Source organism: Penicillium robsamsonii, assembly GCF_028829455.1.
Source record: "Penicillium robsamsonii strain IBT 29466 chromosome Unknown utg000003l_segment0_segment0, whole genome shotgun sequence".
NCBI classification, from domain to species: Eukaryota; Fungi; Ascomycota; class Eurotiomycetes; order Eurotiales; family Aspergillaceae; genus Penicillium; species Penicillium robsamsonii.
The window spans coordinates 6978544-6998410 of record NW_026643221.1 but is presented as its reverse complement, the minus strand read 5'-3'; the positions used below and the strand labels follow the sequence as shown (position 1 = coordinate 6998410).

Here is a 19867-nt window from a genome sequence, read left to right as displayed (position 1 = left end):
TTTCGCATTGACTGAAATTCAACTTGCATGGAATATGGCGGATACCAGGTACACGGCGCGACGGCGAAATGGGATTGCTTTTATGACTTTACGAACTGTAGTATGACTAGCGAATCGAATTACTTCCAATTTCTACAACTTGCTATCAACCCAAACGGGCTTCCTCTTCTCCACAAAAGCCTTAAGCCCCTCCTTAATATTCTCCCCTTCATACAACCTCTTAACCCAAGTATCATTCAACATCGCCGTCGCCTCATCCGCCCCAATCCCCTCCCACCCCAACTTAACCCCCTCGCGACTAACAAGCACCGAATCAGGACTATTTCCCGAAATCTCCTGGGCAACCCGCAAAGCCTTTTCCAAAACAGCCCGACCAATTTCCTCCTCCCCCTCCCCAACCTCAACAACAGAATTAACAAGCCCCCACTTTTCCGCCTCCACAGCACTAACCATCCGCCCCGTAAGAACCATCTCCATAGCCCGCTGCTTCCCGACAGTTCGCACTAGTCGCGGCAACGCCCCGGCAAGAGCAACAACCCCACGCTTCACCTCCGGCAACCCGAATACCGCCCGCGAAGACGCAATCACAATATCGCTGTTGATGATCATCTCCGCGCCCCCACCGAGACAGAGCCCGTTCACGGCACAGATCACGGGTTTCTTACCCTTGCGTCGCGCTAGTCCGCCAAACCCACTGTTTGGCATTGGGGTAGTGGAGTTAGAGGTTGTTGGTGCGGTCGAGGTGCGGTCGTTCCATTCTGGTGGAGTTAGCGGGTTTAACAGATGAATTGAGACATCGGTTATTGGTTTTTGGGGGTAGTGTGTGTATGTGTAGACTGGCTATTCTGGCTCACCTTTTAGATCAGCGCCGGCGCAAAACGCCCGTCCCTTTCCGGTTAGAATGCCCACGCGCATACTTGGCTCTTCGTCGAGCCATTCCCAGACTGCGTGGAGGTCTGCGTGACCTTGGGCGTTTATGCAGTTCATATTGCGGGGTCGGTTTAGCGTGACGAGGAGAACGTGGGGTGCTGGGTAGGTGAGGGTTGCGTGGGCTGGGGTTGGGGGTTGGATTGTGAAGGGTGGCATTTTGAGGTTTCTTGGTGAGGGTTTTGCTGGAAGATTGGGGTTGATTAAAAGAGGAGAATGGAGAAGGAATAAAGGAGATTATACGAAAATGATATAGAAAGCTAGAGGTGACCGACGGTAATGTAAATGCGGAGAAGATGCCGAGGGCCGATGGGTGTGGGGATGATTATTGTATCTCTTCGTTGAATGGCTTTGGAAGTGATCTTTATCGACTTCGTTAGTTGGACTTGGTAGGTAAAAAGGTATTTAGGTTACTTCCATTGTACAATTAATTGTGCGAATTACAGGTGATATTCTACCTGTGATGTATGTGGACAAGTTCCGAGAACACAACCACCCATCTCCCAAGTTCCCTATGAACGCCAAAAAAGAAACGCTCCCGGACAAAATCACAAATAGATTTGGATATCAATAAGCTAAGAAGTGATTACAGCATATAATGGATCTGGCGCATCTACGCCTTGTTGATCCAACCGCTGTGTACCATGAAATCATAAATTCGGCTGGTTTTAGTGCCCTCGATCTAACAGAGTCAGTAAAGGATGCATGTTTCAGGGGTCGAATGGTAAAACATACCTTGCAAATTATTCGTGCATCTTTCTTCTTCAGGTTGCCGCCCTGCTTCATTGCTTCTTTCAAGAGTGTCTCCTTGATGACCAGATATGGCTTCGGCATCAGACGTAGAACATTGCATAACTCTGCTTCTTCCTTAGTCAGGAGGTGCAAGTCAGCAGCAGTGTCATTGTCCAGCTTCCACGGTGGCATCCCGCTTAGCGGGGGCACCACGTATTTCGTCTTTGTCGGCTGCGGTGGAGGCGCATCCCCATCGACAGCGAAGGCGCGATCGAAATCGTTCAATGGTTCATCAGCAGGATCTGTCGATGCATGTGGATTGGCGGCTTTTTGCAATCGCAGCGGCAGTTCAGGCGTTGTAAGCTGGATTGCTGCCGCTGGGGTCTCTGTGAGCTGTGTCTGCTTAGGGCGGGTGCTGGCAAAACGATCGAATGATCCTTGAGGAAGCAATCGTTGCACGCGCTGTTGTTTATCCTGCTCATACTTCTCGCCTGCTTTCAGGTCTCCGATTCCCATCTGCCGCCATTCTTGAAGCTGGGCGATGGCTAAGCGGAGGTTATGCTCGTACTCCAGGCCCTTGTTGACGTCTTCAAAGTCCTTGCAGTTCATCATCCGTGCAAGTGGCTTTGCTTTGTTCAACAAATCTCGCTCTTCCTTGGACCTTTTCTTATCCAAGGCAGTGTTCTTTCGGTAGTCGAGGAGGTTGTGCTCGAAGAGGATTTTCTTGCGCTCGGTACGCGCTGTCAGGCGGGAGTTGTAGATGTCGACCACGGTCATCTTGAGCTCAGTCTCTGCATCTGGCTCGCCGTTTTCATTGAGTCCCGCCCCGGGCTCGAAGGTCATGTGCTGCACCGCTTCTTCGGCGTCGTTCAAGAACTCGGTCTCAAACTCTAATCGTCCCGGCATGTAGCCCTGCACTTCGTGGCATGCCGGTACACTGGCAGTCGGCTTCTGTTTTGGTGTCGTTGGAGGTGCTGATTTGGCTGCATCTTTGCGCTCTTCAATGCGCCGCTTCTTGCGCGTTTGGAACTCCTCTTTGGAAATTGAATCCTGCAAGCTCCTATCGTCTGGATCGGCGTGAGCTGCAAGCGGGAAATTGACGCTCTTTATATATGTGTCGTAGTAGTGGTCTCGCACTTCATCCTTGCTGCGGTAGCCGCCAATGTGGTCTGCGATGTCTGCCCATGAACCCAACCCATAGATTTCGGCGCCTTCCAGCAATAACAATTCTTCGTCGGCGCCCCAATCCTGTTGGAATATGGGGACTGAGTTCTGCTCGATCACTTGGAATGGATGTGTAGCGGGGTCATGGTTTTTGGAGCTCTTTCCGGCGGCGAAGCAGGGGACACAGAGGTCATATTCTGGGCAGGCGGGATGCGAACATGAGATGCGAACCTATGCGGTGGAATCGCGTCAGTCTCTGATTAACACAACAGACCTTCAACTGGTCATGACACAACCACGTCGAGACTTACTGTTGACGTAACATCAATAGAGCACACATCGCAGTGGAACTTAGTGCCGGCCTCAGTGCCGCGCGAGGCGGTCTTCTTGCGTATCACACCCATTAGCCCTCCACCCCTTTCATCCTCTGATTTGTCGGGAGCGGTATCGAGAGACAAACAGACTCAGAAGTCTGAAGATACTAGACTTGCAGGTGATCTGTTGAGGTGAGATCTTCCGGGGTAGGTGTCTCCGCACTTCGGAGCGGGGAATATTCCGAAGTTTGGAAAGGATCTCAAGGTAAAATGATCCAGCTACAATCCAAGCAGAATCTTAAAATCTCTCGTTTTGTGGAGTCAGCTGCCTTGATTGTTAATGCCGTGGTGGAAGTTGATGCGTCGTTAACCCTTGTGGCGGAGCAGTGGCTGAGGCTGATTAATTACTGTACCTTTTATAACCAATGTGTGACCAGGTTGACCAATCAAATATGTAATTATGTGTAATCTATGGTAAACTACGTATTCTAATTACAGGGGGAACTTCCCCTCTCTCATTCTCATTTGATCTTCGATCTCCCCGACTTTTTCTTATCCTTAGTTGTGCTTCCATACGGATTTCAAAAGATAGTGGTGGTTGTCTTTGTCTTGAATTCTCTTCTTTTGCGTGTGTATTATCTGTGTCCTTGTGTGGCTTCTCCAGGTTTATTTTGGAGGCCATTCGCATGTTGATTATTGGGTGATTCTTAGCACCCTGCACACGCATTGCAGTATCTTGGACTTTGATCTCTTCTTCTCAATCTTTTTACAACAACCGCCACTATGTCCTGGAAGCTCACTAAAAGTATGTTTACTGGCAGTTGGTCTCCCTCTCCCCCCCCCCTCAATACCCCTCTCTGCACTGCAGTGAACGCCATGGGCAGTCGCTAATCATACAACTCGGCTGAAGAGTTGAAGGAGACGCACCTGGCACCCTTGACCTCATCATTTGGCCGGTCGTCATCTACTTCGACGATCAAGGGTGACTCAAACGGTGATGAGGCTCTGACACCTGTGGCCTCCAACCCGCCCAGCATTGCCTCCGCCACCCCCTCAACAAATGGCATCGGTAGGTTATTCTTATATTGCTGGAATCATCCCCAGTAACTAATCATTTTACCGTTTTTGATAGCGGCCTCCGAGTCTCTTGTCTCTCCCCCTGTGGCCACTGTGAACCCCGGCATCCTTATTGTTACTCTCCACGAAGGACGCAATTTTTCGCTGTCACCTCACTTCCAACAAATCTTCAATTCGCATTTCCAAAATAACTCTTACGCGCCCTCTTCCCTACGCCCAAGTACGTCTTCGTCGTCACATTCATCTCAAAATCAAGCGGGTTCATTCGTGCCGTCCGGCCGACCGCAGTCCACAAGCGGGGGAATAAATGCCGCCCCCACTATCCACGGTCGCTATTCCACCAAATACCTTCCGTATGCCCTCCTTGATTTCGAAAAGAACCAGGTCTTTGTGGATGCTGTTTCGGGAACTCCAGAGAGCCCATTGTGGGCTGGGGACAACACAGCCTTCAAGTTTGATGTGTCCCGGAAGACCGAGTTGAGTGTACAGCTGTATCTGCGCAACCCTGCCGCCCGGCCTGGTGCTGGACGGAGTGAGGACATTTTCCTAGGTGCATGCAAAGTCAACCCTCGCTTCGAAGAGAGCCAGCCGTATGTGGAGGATCCGAAACTCAGCAAGAAAGACAACCAGAAGGCTGCCGCAGCTCACGATGAGCAAGGGCGTCAACTGGGTCAGCAGGGTGCTGAGTGGCTGGATCTCCAATTTGGTGTTGGTTCAATCAAGATTGGTATTTCCTTTGTGGAGAACAAGCAGCGGAGTCTTAAGTTAGAAGACTTCGATTTGCTCAAGGTTGTGGGCAAGGGTAGTTTCGGAAAGGTCATGCAGGTCATGTAAGTGGACTCAAAGCGCTAGTTATCTGGTTTCAAAATTCTGACAGTTGGGGAATCATAGGAAGAAGGATACTGGTCGGATCTACGCCCTCAAGACAATTCGCAAGGCTCACATTATCTCGCGATCGGAAGTCACACATACACTTGCCGAGCGATCGGTTCTTGCACAGATCAACAACCCATTTATTGTTCCGCTGAAGTTCTCGTTCCAGTCGCCTGAGAAGTTGTACTTCGTGTTGGCATTTGTGAATGGTGGAGAGTTGTTCCACCATTTGCAAAGGGAACAACGATTTGATATCAACAGAGCCCGTTTCTACACCGCAGAGTTGCTGTGCGCTCTCGAGTGTCTGCACGGCTTCAAGGTTATCTACCGAGATCTCAAGCCTGAGAATATTCTTCTCGATTACACTGGGCATATCGCTCTTTGCGATTTCGGCCTCTGCAAGCTGGACATGAAAGACGAAGACCGAACCAATAGTAAGATATCCTCATCACTCATTATAGGCCCTCTATAGCTAACCAAACTTAGCGTTCTGTGGAACTCCCGAATATCTCGCTCCAGAACTTCTCCTTGGCAACGGCTACACCAAGACCGTGGATTGGTGGACTCTCGGTGTCTTGCTCTATGAGATGCTGACAGGCCTGCCTCCATTCTACGATGAAAACACCAACGAAATGTATCGCAAAATTTTACAAGAGCCTCTGACCTTCCCCAGCAGCGACATTGTCCCGCCTGCTGCCCGAGATCTTCTCACTCGATTGTTGGACCGTGACCCTGTGCGCCGACTGGGTGCCAACGGTGCTGCGGAGATCAAGTCTCACCACTTCTTTGCCAACATTGACTGGCGCAAGCTTCTCCAGAGGAAGTACGAACCCAGTTTCCGACCAAACGTGGTATGTATTCTTTACTCTCGATCATCCATTGGATCAACATATGACTAACTTGATGCAGGTGGATGCCCGTGATACTGAGAACTTCGATGTTGAATTCACCAGGGAAGCACCCCAGGACTCATATGTCGACGGCCCCGTCCTCTCGCAAACCATGCAGCAACAGTTCGAAGGATGGTCGTACAACCGACCCGTGGCTGGCCTCGGTGATGCAGGCGGCAGTGTCAAAGACCCATCCTTCGGTAGCATCCCGGAGTAGTGCTTTTCGCCACGTCAAATTAGATCGAGTATCCCCGGTGCAAGAAAGAGAGAATATGAGGCCCATAGAGACCATTTCCTTTTTAACTGCGTATATGTCTTTCATTAACATATCCACCAATCTTGATTCTTTTTCTTTCACCCTGTTCTTCGTCATATTGTTCGTTTTCCCATCACAAAGGAGTCTGTGGCATCTTGATATCGAAGTTGCTCCTGATCTTCGAGACGACCTTGGTTCTTCTCGTTTTATACGCCTGCTGAGCGCTTTGATTTGATTTTCTTGTCTTGTTCGGTCATCTCCCTTCCATCTCAAGTGTTCATTCTCCCTAGGCAGGTTCCTTTCTTACCCTTGGTTTCTCGTTGCTTTTCTCAAGCGGTCATCGTCTGCACCCTTGTTCTGTATTCTCGATAAAAACTTTACGATGGGCAATGCCAAAACAGTTCTGCATCATATGTCTTCGACTAAGTTCGTCAACGAGTAAGATGGATATGTGTCTAAGCGGTTTATGATGCGAAGTAGGAAATTCGACTCATAGCCCAACTTCAACAACTGCTCCACGCACGGGTTACCTAGAAGGCTCTTGATTCTTCGCTTTCGGGCCAGACAATAGCCACTGTCTTGTATTCTTATCTAGACATGTGTGCTCGTTCTGATATCCATTACTAACACTTGGGTATACAGAAGCCTTTACTAACGTTCAGTGTATAGGGCCAGGGAAAATCTGTATAGTATACATATACAATAATCTAGTATATTAACGAAACCACTGGAAATAGAGGGAAACATATTGCTTGTATCTAGGCATGTAATTTGCTCTAGAGACACATGACAGCGAAATTACAAATAAGAAAGTGAAAAAATGTCGGACACACGTTAAGACGCCGCTCGCAATCAAGAATGGTCTGACTGGTCAGCCAGAAAACAAACGATCAACCTAACTCTCCTGAAAAGTCACCAAACAGAACCCGGTGCTTTTTGTTCGTTTACTCGGCTTCGGCAGCATCGGCCTCGTCCACTGCAGCCTTTTCGGCCTTCTCTACCCCATCATCCGCCTCGGGTACGCCGTTGGTCGCGCTCACGGGCTCTTCTTCATCGCCGTTGACATCAATCAGAGACTCCGAAGCAGGCTCGGGGACGCTACCCTCCTTCTCTAGGCGAATGTACTCATCCCATTCGGGGAAGAGGTCGTCATCGGTAGAGACGTCAAGGGCACCGGGCGGGACACCGATGAGACGGGCAACCTTGGTCTTACCAGATTGCTCTAGGGATTCCTTCCATTGGACAACGAGTTTAGGGGCGCTTGAAGGCTTGTAAGTTTGGGCGAGGAGAACTGCCTCGGCGATGCGGTTGGTCTGCACGAGGAGAGCGATGCAGCCATCGATATCTCCCAGAGACCACAGAGTGGAGAAGGCGACATTGTGGAGGCCTGACTCCGAGGCCTGAGCAGCCAGGGCCTTGAGACCTTCACGGTTGTTGCTAGCGGTGTGCAACAATAGCAAAGAACCGACGTCCTTGGCGTTGGTAAAGCACTCTTGGGCCAGAGCAAGATTCCAACCGGCGAGGGCAGCATCACCGACAATCTTCCACTTGTGCTCGACATTGGCCTCGCGAGCAATCGCGAGTGCGGTTTCAAGATCATTCAGCGCAAGAGCGAGCTCGAAGCGGTGCTCGGGGTCGGTGGCGACTTCCAGAGCCATTTCCTTATATCCTTGACCTTCGAGGAAGCGGGCGACCTTGTTCATCTGGTCTTGGGGGACATCCTTGAGAATCTCAGATGCCATTTCCATATCACCGCGCAGCACCACTGTTTGATATTCAACCATGCTGAGAGAAAGGCTGAAGGAAACGGCGTTGACGTCCTTGTCGGCAAGGTAGATACGGCCATCTCGGGGCAGATAGCCAAGAACGTACATCGGTTGATCGAAGTGAGAGATTGTGTAAGTCTGGTCACCGACAAGGTAGTTCAGACGGTTCGTAGAGTTGGTGTAGATGAAGCAATCTCCAACCCACTGTCCAGTCCGGACGGTTTCGTTGATGGTAGCGACCAACTCAACAGCTGCCTCAACTCCATCCTCGTCAGCTTCGCCGGCGTTTAGGCCATTGATATACTCCTCGCGAGAGTAGCGGAGAACGTAGAAATCATCTTCACAGGCAAGGGTAACCAGTTCGCCAGATTCGGACCAGTAAACCTGTACATGTTGATTAGCATCATTTCCAAAGATCACAGCAGATCCAACAACTTACGGATTTCGGGTCGGCCTCAATTCTGCGAACCAGGCTGCCAGTCTCCCAATCAAAGAAGCCAATGCCACCTTGGCCCTTGACACCCAGAAGAACACCATCGGACAGACCCTCGGCTTGGAACCCAACATCAAGACCAGCACTCTGCTCCTTGAAGTTCTTGAAAATCTTGACACTTGTCGATGACTCGCGGATAGCGTAGTCGTTACTGTTGTCTTTCGCACCCCAGGCAAAATCGAGAGCCTGCCCAAAGGCCTTGTTTCTCCATGCCAATGCGGTGTAGATGATGTACTCTCCATCGCCACAGACAGAAACAAATCGTCCATTGGCGGAGTGTGTCAAAGTCTGTGGGTACACCTCGCACTGTCCCAAATCTTTTGTTGGTAGAGAAAGGGGCTCGCCGTCCTTGACAGTAGCATCGCCACCCTTGATCACAGACGACACGACCTCACTGTGTCTCGTCCAGATAAGCTTACCAGACCCATCCATTGATACAGCGGGCTCTTCCCGACCCATCTTCACCACGACAGCACCATCGTCGAAACCCATTGCAATGCCCTGTCTACCACGCTGGTAGGAAACACACCATGCTCGTTCTAGACCATAGCTTAATGACTGCTCCAAGCGGTAGGTATTTGCGTGCCAAATCTTAACGGTTCCATCTTCAGAACCCGAGATAATCACAGGCAATTCAGGGTGATAGCATGCAAATGAGACATTGCTTGTGTGGCCCTCGAGGGTTGCAATGAGTGCCTTCGTGGTGTAGTCCCAAATCTTGACGGTCTTGTCGTCGGAGGTGGTAAGGAGGTATGGCTTATCAGCATGTGGGTAGTAGTCGACATGGTTGACACCTTTCGTCTCGTGGGCTTCAAGTGTGAAGTTGGCATGGGGCGAGCCGAGGTTCCAGATCTTCACGGTTCGGTCCAAACATGCGGAGGCGAAAGTGTTGGTATCCTTTGGGTTGATCGCCATGCCCATAACATAGTGGCTGTGACCTTCAAACACTTGTACACATTTCCAGCCTTTCTCCCAGTCCCAAAGCTTAATTGTCATGTCATCGGAGGCTGTGAGCACAAACGGCTGGGTGGGATGGACGGCAATAGAACGGATGTAATCCGGGTGTGCTTCAAAGGAGGTGATTTTTTCGGATGTGTTGTAGTTGTAGACACGGAGCTGAAAGTCATCTGAACCGCAGACAATCCAGTTCTTCCGCGCAATGAATCGACCGGCACGAACGGGGACATCAGTGAGTTCGAAGGTTTTGATAATAGACTAAAGGGCAGACGGTTTAGATAAGAATATGGGGGGTGTGAATCTGTGTCATGTCTTACCTGCGATTCATAAGACCAGATGTAGACATGGCCTGGACAGGAAAGTAATTAGCGCATTGGACATCTCCTATACTGCCCCTCTCGAAACATACCGCTATACAAGGTCGTCAAGATCTAAGAAAGAAATTAGTTTGAGTAAAGCTCCTGGGTAGATTGTGAAAGCTTACCCATGGCTCTGTAGGGTGGAAATCAATCCCCTTTACCCGCTCGGAGCGGGCAAACAGCTGCCTCTGTAACGTTTATCGTCAGCAATCTCTCCAATTGTGAACGTCCACCTGCAGAATTATCGTTGTATCTGTTTGAGGGCAGACTTGTAACTATAGGAGACAATTCATCATCTGCATTTGCGTACCTTGACGTCGAGCCGCATGTTGTGAGGGGGATGGGACAAGTGTTTGTGTGATGCGGCGTTGGGCCTGTAACAGCGATAGGTGATTCCGCGAGCCGCTCAGACAGCCCGATAACAGGGAGGAACGATCCTCGGAGCAAGTTATTAATTGGAGAAATTAAGAAGGGATTGAGATGACGGAGAGCTAGAGTGAGAGCGCTTCATTCAGGGACAGCAATGTATGTGTCCACAAGGGATTCCCGCCTTGGCTCACCGCCTTCCAGTCGGTCTATCCGCTATACAAATGTCCTACGGATTCATTTGCATGACGGAAACTATGCTAATTTACTATATAACACTAGTGAGATGTAAGCCTATACTCAAGGTAGTGGTTTGGGCAAAATATCAATAGCTCAAATGCTTACGGTATGCTTCCCTGTACTTATATATAATCATCGTCCCGATGTATAAATTCGAATTAGAATATCAATGACCTCTATACTCTCGACATACCTCAATTACGCCAACCATTTTCCAATTGAGATTGTCGATATCGTTTCATTGATCGAATACACAAGTCGTATGTAATCTAGTGGCTCTACGACTAACCCTAAGCTCCAGATGATTAAACTCACAAAACATGTATTCGAACAAAGAGACCTCTAGTAGTAGTTACAGAGATTAAAATTCACAGCCATTCCAGAATTGCTGTTTAGTTACCACGCTCGAAGTAAGTCCACTGGCCAGGTCGGGGCTTCTCCTCAAGTTCCTCCCACCTGTAAAAGTGTCAGCAATAAGTCTAGACCGCAAACTTCCGGTTTTCACTTACACCTTAGCCTTGGCCAACTCATCCACAAGCTTGAGCTCTGCCTCTGCGACCTGGATGACCTCCTCAATAAGGCCGGCACCGATTTGCTGTTCGGCGTGAGAGATCCTGCACAAGAGGTTAGCACTCAATTGCCTGGTTATTTGAGGATAATTCGGATATGCAGGTGCACGTACTGGTCGGCATCAAGGGCAGGCTCGCTCTCCCATTTCATATCTTGGTGGTAGAAGTCGAACTCGGCCTTCTCAGTGGTCTCGCTAGCCTCGTTCATGATTTTAACCCATTCCGCTTCTTGTTGCGGGGTACGGGCGGGACCTTCAGTTGTGGCTGATAGGCCTTCGCCGTCCCATTCTTCACCACGAGCATTGTCGGATCCATCCTTCTGTTGGGCAGCGGCATGGGTGTAAGTGCCGTCGGCGCGCTCGACCTTGGCGAACCGCTCGGGTTCGGACCCCACGGTCTTCCGCACACGCTCCAACCAGGCATCGAATCCGGCGGGCTTTTGCGATTCAATGACTTGGAGACGGTGACGGGTCAAAGCTTCAACGGATTGGCGGTAGGCGGAGGATTCGGGGAACGCCTGCAACTTCTGCAGAGTAGTCGAGTAAAGGTAGATTAAAGTAGGGCGAGGGCTGGGGTGGGTGAAGAGGCCCGTCAATCCGGTAGGAGCAAAAGGCTCCAAATACCGAGGCTTGACATTGGCCAGTAGCCGGAGTGTAGAGCGCATTGTTAATGGATTTGGTGATATTGAAGTCGCTCGGTTCCAGGGAGATGAAGTGTTGAAGTCGGCCCGGAGCGGATTAACCTGATGTTCCACCCCCAAGCGGCAAGGGGAAACACAACTCACCTTTTCCGATACAATCAAAGCCTCACATCTGGTTCTTTGTTTGGGCTGTGTGCAGTTCTATTTTGCTTTCAGCTACGGGGCGCTATAGTCGCTAAGTGCTGTTTCTTTCTGCGACGTGACCAGTGCCCACCCGAGTCACCAGTATTCGCCCCCATTCAATGTGCCACCTGTGACATTTCGCGATTATCCTCCCTACTTCGACCAGCGTCCTTCGTTTTGCTCAGCTGTGACATCTTGAAACTACTCATACTCTCCTTTAAACTCCTACCCGAGTTATTTGCCTTGGTCTTCCATCAAAATGAAACCGTCTTGGCTGGGGTGGTCCCTCCTCTCACTGTTGGCAGCGCCTGCTTTGGGCACGCCTTCAGATGCTTCCTCGAACCAGGAATCTGGAGATACACTTGTCAAGCGGGGGGGTCGTGGAGTGGATCCGGATACACCCACAATATTCAATGGTATTGAAGTGCCCCCGTTGACGCAGTTGACCCCGGATAATTTCGAAGAAGTGACCAAAAATGGTCACTGGTGAGGACCCCTTCTGCAGCAATTAATAAATCGCTCAAGTATCTAACTATTCTAGGATGATCAAACATTATTCCCCTAATTGCCCGCATTGCCGGACGGCGGCCCCAATGTACCAGACCCTATATGAGTACTACTACGTGAGTATTCATTCTATTATTTTTAACCTTTGGGGTTCGAATCTGATTAGTGGTAGACCTCAAATCCCTTATTCCTCTCCGGATTGAAGCCCGATGCGCTCTCGTCTTTAGACTCCTTCACTGGCTACTACAATTTCCATTTCGGGTCCATAAACTGCCTGGCCTTTGGTGATTTCTGCAAGAAATTGAAAGTCGAATTTTTCCCCGCGTGGGCATTCTATGATATGGGCGTCCAGAGCGAGCCACCTGCTGGTGCCAAAACGATGTCAGAGATTGGCGCTATGATCGAAGCCAAGCTCGAGACGCTCAAGCCTGGGTCCCGACCTTCGCAAGGCGTTCAAATCCCAAAGGCTAACGCTAAGAGCATGGAAATGACTGCGAAACCCGAAGTGGTAAAGCCTGGTGCGAAAACAGCTGTTGAGAAGCAGAGTATTGAGACCGCGGAATTGGAAGGCGTTAGCCCTGAGTCTGTCAAGGCCAAGCTCCAAGGACGGCCTGCTAATCCCCAAGGCATCTCTATCCCACTCACTGCGGAGAGCTTCCAAAGTCTTGTCACGACTACCCATGATCCCTGGATCATCAAATTTTACGTTCCTTGGTGCCATCATTGCCAGGCCCTAGCACCGAACTGGAACTCGATGGCCAAGGAGATGAAGGATACTCTCAATGTTGGTGAAGTGAACTGCGAACTTGAGAAGCGACTTTGCGAAGATGCTCGCGTGAGCGCCTACCCGACAATCTACTTCTTCCGTGGCGGCGAGAGAGTTGAATATACCGGTCTTCGTGGCTTGGGAGATCTAATCTCGTACACTAACAAAGCCGTTGGTGTGGGCTCAAGTATTCAGGATGTTGATGCGACTACTTTTAAGCAGTTGGAAGAAACCGAAGAGGTTTTGTTCCTGTATCTCTACGACCATGCGACGACATCGGAAGATTTTGAGGCGATGAATCGCCTTACGCTTAGTCTCGTGGGACACGCTCGCATCGTCAAGAGTGACAGTGCTGCTCTGTCCGAGCGGTTCAAGATCTCTACCTGGCCTCGTCTTCTGGTCGTTCGCGACCGACGTCCCAACTACTACAATGCCCTTGCCCCTAAGGACATGAGAGATTTCCGTCAAATACTTTCGTGGATGCAGACTGTGTGGCTTCCCATCGTACCTGAGCTCACCGCATCCAATGCCCAAGAAATTATGGACGGAAAGTTCGTGGTTCTGGGACTCCTGAGCCGCCGCCGTAGCGATGACTTCAAGCAGTCCAAGCGCGAGCTGAAGGAGGCTGCCCTTGAATGGATGGACAAGCAGGTTCAACTGTTCCGCCTTGAGCGAGCCGAACTTCGTGATTCCAAGCAACTGCGTATCGAAGAAGCCGATGACCGCAATGATCAGCGCGCATTGCGGGCTGCGAAGAATATGCGTATTACCATCCGCGAGGACGACAAGAAGCAAGTCGCCTTTGCCTGGGTCGATGGCGACTTTTGGGAGCGCTGGCTGCGCACAACCTATGGTATCGACGTAGAAACCAGTGACCGTGTTATTATCAATGATCAAGATGTAAGTCGCCCCTCGTGATGTTCGTCCGAGCACTATAACTGACTTCTTATAGAACCGCCGCTACTGGGATACTGCTTCAAGCGGAGCTCCTATCATGGCCTCGCGGACCTCCATTCTCGAGACCATTCCTCTCGTCATCGCTTCCCCTTCGAAGTTGTCACCCAAATCTACCATCGGCACATTCGAGACTATCTTCTTCTTCACTCGATCTCTCCTCAGCAGTCATCCCGTCATCTTCTTCATTATCTTGGGTGCCGTGGTTGCTGTGGCTGCCGTCTTCGGACGTTCACGCCTCAGACGTAGTGCTGCGCGCGGTGGTATTATTGGCAACTCCAACAACAATGGTGGATTCTTCCACCTGGACGGCAAGGAGAGTTTCCTGAATGGAGGCTCGACCGACAAAGTCGACTAATGAGACAAATGTACAGTTAGGGTGTTTGGCTATGCGGTTCTTATAATCTTTCGTTTCCACTGTATTTGATGCTGCTTTCCTCTCATGGGTCTGTTCATTCCTGTCTCAGTTGAATTTTTTTTTTTGCATGTCAATCCGAGGGGGTTTTTGAAGCACATATCCTATTTCATTTTTCACCACGCGTACTCTTGGGAGGCGCAGCTTCTCGCAAGCAAGGCTCCCTAGTATTAACTCCATAATCCCATTAGACTTTTTTTTCGACAAGTAGTTACGGTTACCTTGCTCTTCAGAACCTTTGTTCCTTCGTTCCTTCACAACCGTCTTCTAGTGTAATTGAAATCTTTCAGAAAGATGCGTGTCTCCACCTGCGAGTATAACCCTCCCCTCGCCCTCGAGAATATTTGTTCGATTTTGGCACGATGAGTTCAGGGCTATATAATGCGTCCGTTTACAGACGATGTGCTTTACCCTTTTCTTGTGTACAGATGATATAAGACGATAAAACAAATGGATTCTCATCTATCATTGACTTTATCAATATAAACTCATACTTCTAAGTCGAATGAAAACAATTACGCCTCCTCTGATTGGCCACTAGCTTTGAAGTCACGTGTCAACTCGGGCACTCCCGGTTTTCGTCGACCACCAAGTGGCCAGCTCCTGTCTCCTAGCAATTGTCCCACCAAATAACTCCGGTGTCATTCAAAATGGTAAGCGCTTTCATATCCAGAAGATGAGAAAATCTCGTATTCTATTCCGAAGTTACTCGCCCACTCGACCGCGCTCCAGGACTAGGACAATCGGGCCATGCGTATCACAACCGGCTTCCGAGCCGCGGGATGAGACGCGATGGAAGATGTCACTTCATGGAAGATGTCACTTCAATTGCTAACACATTTTCTATAGTTCGCCTCTACCGCTCGCCGCGCCGCAGCCCAGGCCTCCGCTTATGCGCCCAAGTGAGACTCCCCATATCCTTTTTCCTCGAACCCCAGATAGTACACGTTGGTCGGTAATCAGCATGCCGGATAGAGCCAATGAAGCATGGATTGGCATTTTTCAATGCAGCTTTCCTAGTTGATTGGATGCCCGTCTCCCCTCTCCCATAGCGGAGCTTGTCGGGTGTCCGGCATCTGTGGGGAGCGGGGATTATAAACCCATGGACTTTGGAAGAAAAAGCCGGATTCAAAGAAGGCAGATCAAACCAGTAGCTAGAACACCAAGCTAACGCCTCTCTAATCTGCAGGTACACCATCCCCCGCACCGCCGCCGGTATGACCCTTGGCACAGCCATCCAGGCGTAAGTACATCCCTCATTCGACTCACGGGCTGGACAAGATACAAGGGCTAACGATGTTCCAAACAGTGGTACCCTCGCCGCTGGCTTCGGTGTCGCCCTTGGTAGCGGCGCCCTCTTCATCTTCGGCGAGGTTCCCCGTGTGCGCAACGATATTCTCCGCAAGCTTCCTTACCTCGATACCTACTACGACCGCACCATCCCCGCTGAAGACAACGTGAGTCAATTACGATTTATTTGGAGGCTTGGTTTATGCTAACTTTCTTATAGCCCTTCTAAATTATTCACCAAGGGTATATACCTGTCTCCCTTTTGATCGCTATGAATCGGGGATTTTAGGGGGCAGGCTGGGGCTGTACTGTGTAGAATAGCGATGAAAGTCTTTTCTGTTTTTAATACCACATAGAAACAGTTGTTTCAAAGTAAATATGTCTCTCATGGTCCGTATGCGTGATTACTATCGATACGCAACTCTCCCTTGACTTATAGGGCTGAGAAACCTAGAGCTATTGGGGAACTCCAGGACTCTTATATAATTTGGAGATCCAGATATTCTATGGGATGATTTCCGAGCTAGCCTATGATGTATCATTGTAGATAGCGCTGGCGTCGTGGACTCGACTACGGGATATTAATGACATATATGTTGTACAACAAACAGGGGTTCTCCAACATTCAATCCAAAGCCTCTTCCCCAACGCGGCAGGTCCATCCTTAAACGACAAGCCTCAAAAGGATAATAGCAGCCCTAGGGGGTTTCAGAAAGTCAAATACATTCACAGCTAATCAGCACCTGAGCACGATCGACACGAGTCAAACCTTTATCTTTGTTATCAAGATAACCACATCTGCTGCAAGTACGCTAACCTTTTCTTAGGGCAGAATTCCCATGAAAATACAACGCCTGGAGCTTCCCTACAGGGACTGGTTACCTCTCTGCCAAGCTCGTATCACCGATCCTCGAGGCCCTGTGCCTCGAATGAGCGGTGATATCTCCCGTCTCTACAAGTCACAAGCGTGTGGAGTAAGGCCATTCCCATGCTTGAATAAGATACCTGTTAATTCAACAGCTCATTACGGTGCATATCTTTTTAATTTATCAACATCAACGTCATTTGCCCTTATCGCGCCTCTTTGTACGGAATAGATTTCGGAAAGAGCCTGGTTTCCATGAGGCGTTCCCCCTCACATATCCACCAGTCTTCGTTGTGTAATGGTGTCGGGTCGTCCGATATCTATTATTCCGAGTTCGGCCTGGCTCTATTCCAGCTCATTTAGAAACACATGTCTAGTTCTTGAGATCGCCCATGCGCGGGGGGAAAAAGACCCCCGTGCTGTGCATAGATAACGATGATGCTACCCCCTGTCGGCCTAATACTGAGCTATTTTATTATACTACAATTTCCCGTGGCTGTTGCTTGAAGGTGAAAACATTCTTGTTCATCCCTTGCATGGTTGTCATTTTATTACGTTGGTATATATATCGCATACATTAATTGCGGCACGCTTATTTACCTTGGCCATGGGTGGAAGCATGGAAACCAAAACGGCCGTTTCGGACATCTCCAAAGGACATCATGAGGTTAACAATGCTTGTGTGACCTCTGTGCTCCCAGATGGCGATGTGCCCTATACGGACCATGATATGGATGCCGATGAGAGGGCGATCACGGCGTTGGGTTACAAGCAAGAGTTCAAGCGCGAGTTCTCGCTATGGTCGACTTTCTGCCTCAGCTTTGCTGTTCTGGGGTTGCTACCGTCGTTTGCGAGTACCTTGTATTATGGTGAGTACCCACACATCTGTGTGTAAGATTGAGTATAAGATCTAGCTGACATTGATTGGATTGAAGGAATGGGATATGCCGGAACAGCGGGTATGGTCTGGGGCTGGATCATTGCTATGATATTTATCCAGTGCATTGCAATGTCGATGGCCGAGCTATGTTCAGCAATGCCGACTAGGTATGACACGCTGCGCGATATCGCATCCTAGAAATTAGTGTTTAGGGAAGGCTAACGTGTCATACAGCGGTGGACTATACTACGCCGCAGCAGTCCTCGCACCTCCGGGCTACGGACCCTTCGCCGCCTGGATCACCGGCTGGTCCAACTGGATCGGACAGATAACCGCAGCGCCATCAGTCAATTACTCGCTCAGCGCAATGATCCTCGCAGCAGTCTCAATCCAAAACCCAGACTACACCCCGACATTATGGCACACCTTCCTGCTGACAACCCTCATAATGATCCTGCACGCTGGAATCAGCAGTATGTCTACGAAGCACGTAGCGCAGTTCAACTCATGGGGCTCAACATTCAACTTCGTCGCGCTGATCGCAGTCATCATCATGATCCCCGCCAACACAACAAACAGCCCAAAATTCACTCCCTCCAAACAAGTCTGGGGCGACATAACAAATCTAACCGACTTCCCCGACGGTGTCGCCTTGCTCATGACCTTCGTCGGCGTGATCTGGACGATGTCCGGCTACGACTCGCCGTTCCATTTGAGCGAGGAGTGCTCGAACGCGAGCATCGCCTCGCCGCGCGCGATCGTGCTCACCTCGGGTGTGGGCGGGCTGATGGGCTGGTTCCTACAGCTGGTTGTTGCCTACACGGTACTGGATATCGAGGCCGTTATCGATTCCGATCTGGGACAGCCCTGGGCGTCATATCTGTTGCAGGTCATGCCGCAGAAAACGGCTATCGCTATCTTGGCTTTGACGATTGTCTGTGGGTTTTCCATGGGTCAGGGGTGTATGGTTGCTGCGTCGCGGGTTACATATGCCTATGCTCGTGACGACTGCTTTCCGTTCTCGAATTACTGGAAGCGGGTGCATCCGACTACGCGCACGCCGGTTAATGCGGTTGTGCTGAACGCCATCCTCGGCATCTTGATGTGTCTTCTTATCTTGGCCGGGGAAGTGGCGATTGGCGCTTTGTTCTCTATTGGCGCTATTGCGCAGTTCTTTGCTTTTGCCATTCCAATCACTATTCGGGTGTTCTTTGTCGGTGATCGGTTCCGCAAGGGCCCCTGGCATCTGGGTCCCTTTGGCCCGTATATAGGTGCCGTTGGTGTTACGTTTGTGTTTTTGATGGTCCCAATCTTGTGTTTGCCTAGTGTTACTGGTAAGAACTTGACCGTCGAAGACATGAATTGGACTTGCCTTGTTTGGGGTGCACCGATGGTGGCGGTTACGATTTGGTGGTTTGTTGATGCCCATCGCTGGTTCACAGGTCCTGTAGTCAATGTCGAGCATGCTATTCATGCGATTGAGCAGGAGCCGATCGTTAGTGAGGGCATCGAGCCTGAGCTTGCGGCGGCCGAGGCTACTGCTTTGTCGCGCAAGGCGGATGATCCAGATAATCCTATCTAGGTCTCTGAGTTTGTGCAGAAGTCATTATGTCAGTTTGGACTTAAGGTTTGATATGTATGTTGGTACCATATAACTTAATATTCGCAGCTGCCTCTTGGGGGCCTGTCACACGTCATTACATTTCCGAGGTTTTTCTGGTGTCTTCGTTTGATACCTTCGATCCTCTAGTAGGAGTAGATGGGGACCATCAATCAAAGAGCTTAAAACCTCTCAACCCGTAAGATAAAAAAATATCTTCATCTTCCCCAGATAATTCCATCTGGAAGTAGTGATGGCAGATGAATCCACCGACAAAAATGTAAGCATTTGCCACCTGCATGTCAAAAAGCACAATATAGATCTGGCTCCATAAATATGGATCGATCTGACAGAGTCATATGGAGCCTGACCCAGTGCCCCTCCTGACTTGAGTTAAGGCTAGGATGGCCGTGTGGTTCTTGATGATGGAGAAAATGGAGCAAACCCACTACTCCACCAGTCCCATATGCCTGAGATAAGGTTGACTGTATGAGATCTGTACGACATTCTACTGGGGATGAGAATAATTTCATATTTTATATCTATGTATTCTACTAGAGGGGTTGAAGAACAATTGATACTCCTGCGAGTCAGATTAGGGTTAGTCAAAAAAGGATATAGACCACATCATATTCCACCGTAAATGATATTATGGTATTCGAAGAAAAACCCAGATCTTAATATGCAAGAAATATACACTGCAGAACAACCATGTAAATTGCGGATCGTCTCTTGATTGCACTTTGTACACGGTACATCCACGCGATGGGAGAATCTACACCAC

General features: G+C 49.7%; 8 protein-coding genes across 8 annotated transcripts; 4 read left to right on the top strand and 4 right to left on the bottom strand.

Moving 5' to 3' along the window:
• Window positions 1–132: 132 nt before the first annotated feature.
• Window positions 133–1086, bottom strand: N7447_007417 (enoyl-CoA hydratase/isomerase family protein; the record flags this gene model as incomplete). Its single annotated transcript, XM_057231679.1, has 2 exons — window positions 133–758; window positions 855–1086. 2 exons carry the CDS (start codon window positions 1084–1086, stop codon window positions 133–135), a joined length of 858 nt encoding a protein of 285 aa, XP_057086769.1.
• A 454-nt stretch (window positions 1087–1540) lies between these two features.
• On the bottom strand, window positions 1541–3227 carry adaB (chromatin-binding transcription regulator ADA2; the record flags this gene model as incomplete). Its single annotated transcript, XM_057231678.1, has 3 exons — window positions 1541–1609; window positions 1663–3054; window positions 3135–3227. The coding sequence occupies 3 exons, from the start codon at window positions 3225–3227 to the stop codon at window positions 1541–1543; spliced, it is 1554 nt and encodes a 517-aa protein (XP_057086768.1).
• A 693-nt stretch (window positions 3228–3920) lies between these two features.
• Window positions 3921–6194, top strand: N7447_007415 (uncharacterized protein; the record flags this gene model as incomplete). Its single annotated transcript, XM_057231677.1, has 4 exons — window positions 3921–3942; window positions 4048–4206; window positions 4270–4746; window positions 6046–6194. 4 exons carry the CDS (start codon window positions 3921–3923, stop codon window positions 6192–6194), a joined length of 807 nt encoding a protein of 268 aa, XP_057086767.1.
• Window positions 6195–7177: 983 nt separating this feature from the next.
• Window positions 7178–10150, bottom strand: N7447_007414 (coatomer subunit beta'; the record flags this gene model as incomplete). Its single annotated transcript, XM_057231676.1, has 6 exons — window positions 10119–10150; window positions 9934–9996; window positions 9859–9880; window positions 9767–9798; window positions 8439–9707; window positions 7178–8383 (listed from the first exon to the last, which is right to left on the bottom strand). The coding sequence occupies exons 1-6, from the start codon at window positions 10134–10136 to the stop codon at window positions 7178–7180; spliced, it is 2610 nt and encodes an 869-aa protein (XP_057086766.1). The 5' UTR covers window positions 10137–10150.
• A 656-nt stretch (window positions 10151–10806) lies between these two features.
• Window positions 10807–11647, bottom strand: N7447_007413 (complex I NDUFA5 subunit family protein; the record flags this gene model as incomplete). Its single annotated transcript, XM_057231675.1, has 3 exons — window positions 10807–10870; window positions 10924–11028; window positions 11097–11647. The coding sequence occupies 3 exons, from the start codon at window positions 11645–11647 to the stop codon at window positions 10807–10809; spliced, it is 720 nt and encodes a 239-aa protein (XP_057086765.1).
• A 418-nt stretch (window positions 11648–12065) lies between these two features.
• Window positions 12066–14391, top strand: N7447_007412 (putative disulfide isomerase; the record flags this gene model as incomplete). The annotated part of the gene is made up of 4 exons (XM_057231674.1): window positions 12066–12292; window positions 12348–12429; window positions 12486–13979; window positions 14032–14391. 4 exons carry the CDS (start codon window positions 12066–12068, stop codon window positions 14389–14391), a joined length of 2163 nt encoding a protein of 720 aa, XP_057086764.1.
• A 707-nt stretch (window positions 14392–15098) lies between these two features.
• N7447_007411 (cytochrome b-c1 complex subunit 10) lies at window positions 15099–15967 on the top strand (the record flags this gene model as incomplete). The annotated part of the gene is made up of 5 exons (XM_057231673.1): window positions 15099–15101; window positions 15298–15350; window positions 15638–15691; window positions 15758–15905; window positions 15959–15967. 5 exons carry the CDS (start codon window positions 15099–15101, stop codon window positions 15965–15967), a joined length of 267 nt encoding a protein of 88 aa, XP_057086763.1.
• Window positions 15968–17210: 1243 nt separating this feature from the next.
• N7447_007410 (amino acid permease) lies at window positions 17211–19065 on the top strand (the record flags this gene model as incomplete). The annotated part of the gene is made up of 3 exons (XM_057231672.1): window positions 17211–17472; window positions 17518–17650; window positions 17718–19065. The coding sequence occupies 3 exons, from the start codon at window positions 17211–17213 to the stop codon at window positions 19063–19065; spliced, it is 1743 nt and encodes a 580-aa protein (XP_057086762.1).
• Between the last annotated feature and the right edge of the window lie 802 nt (window positions 19066–19867).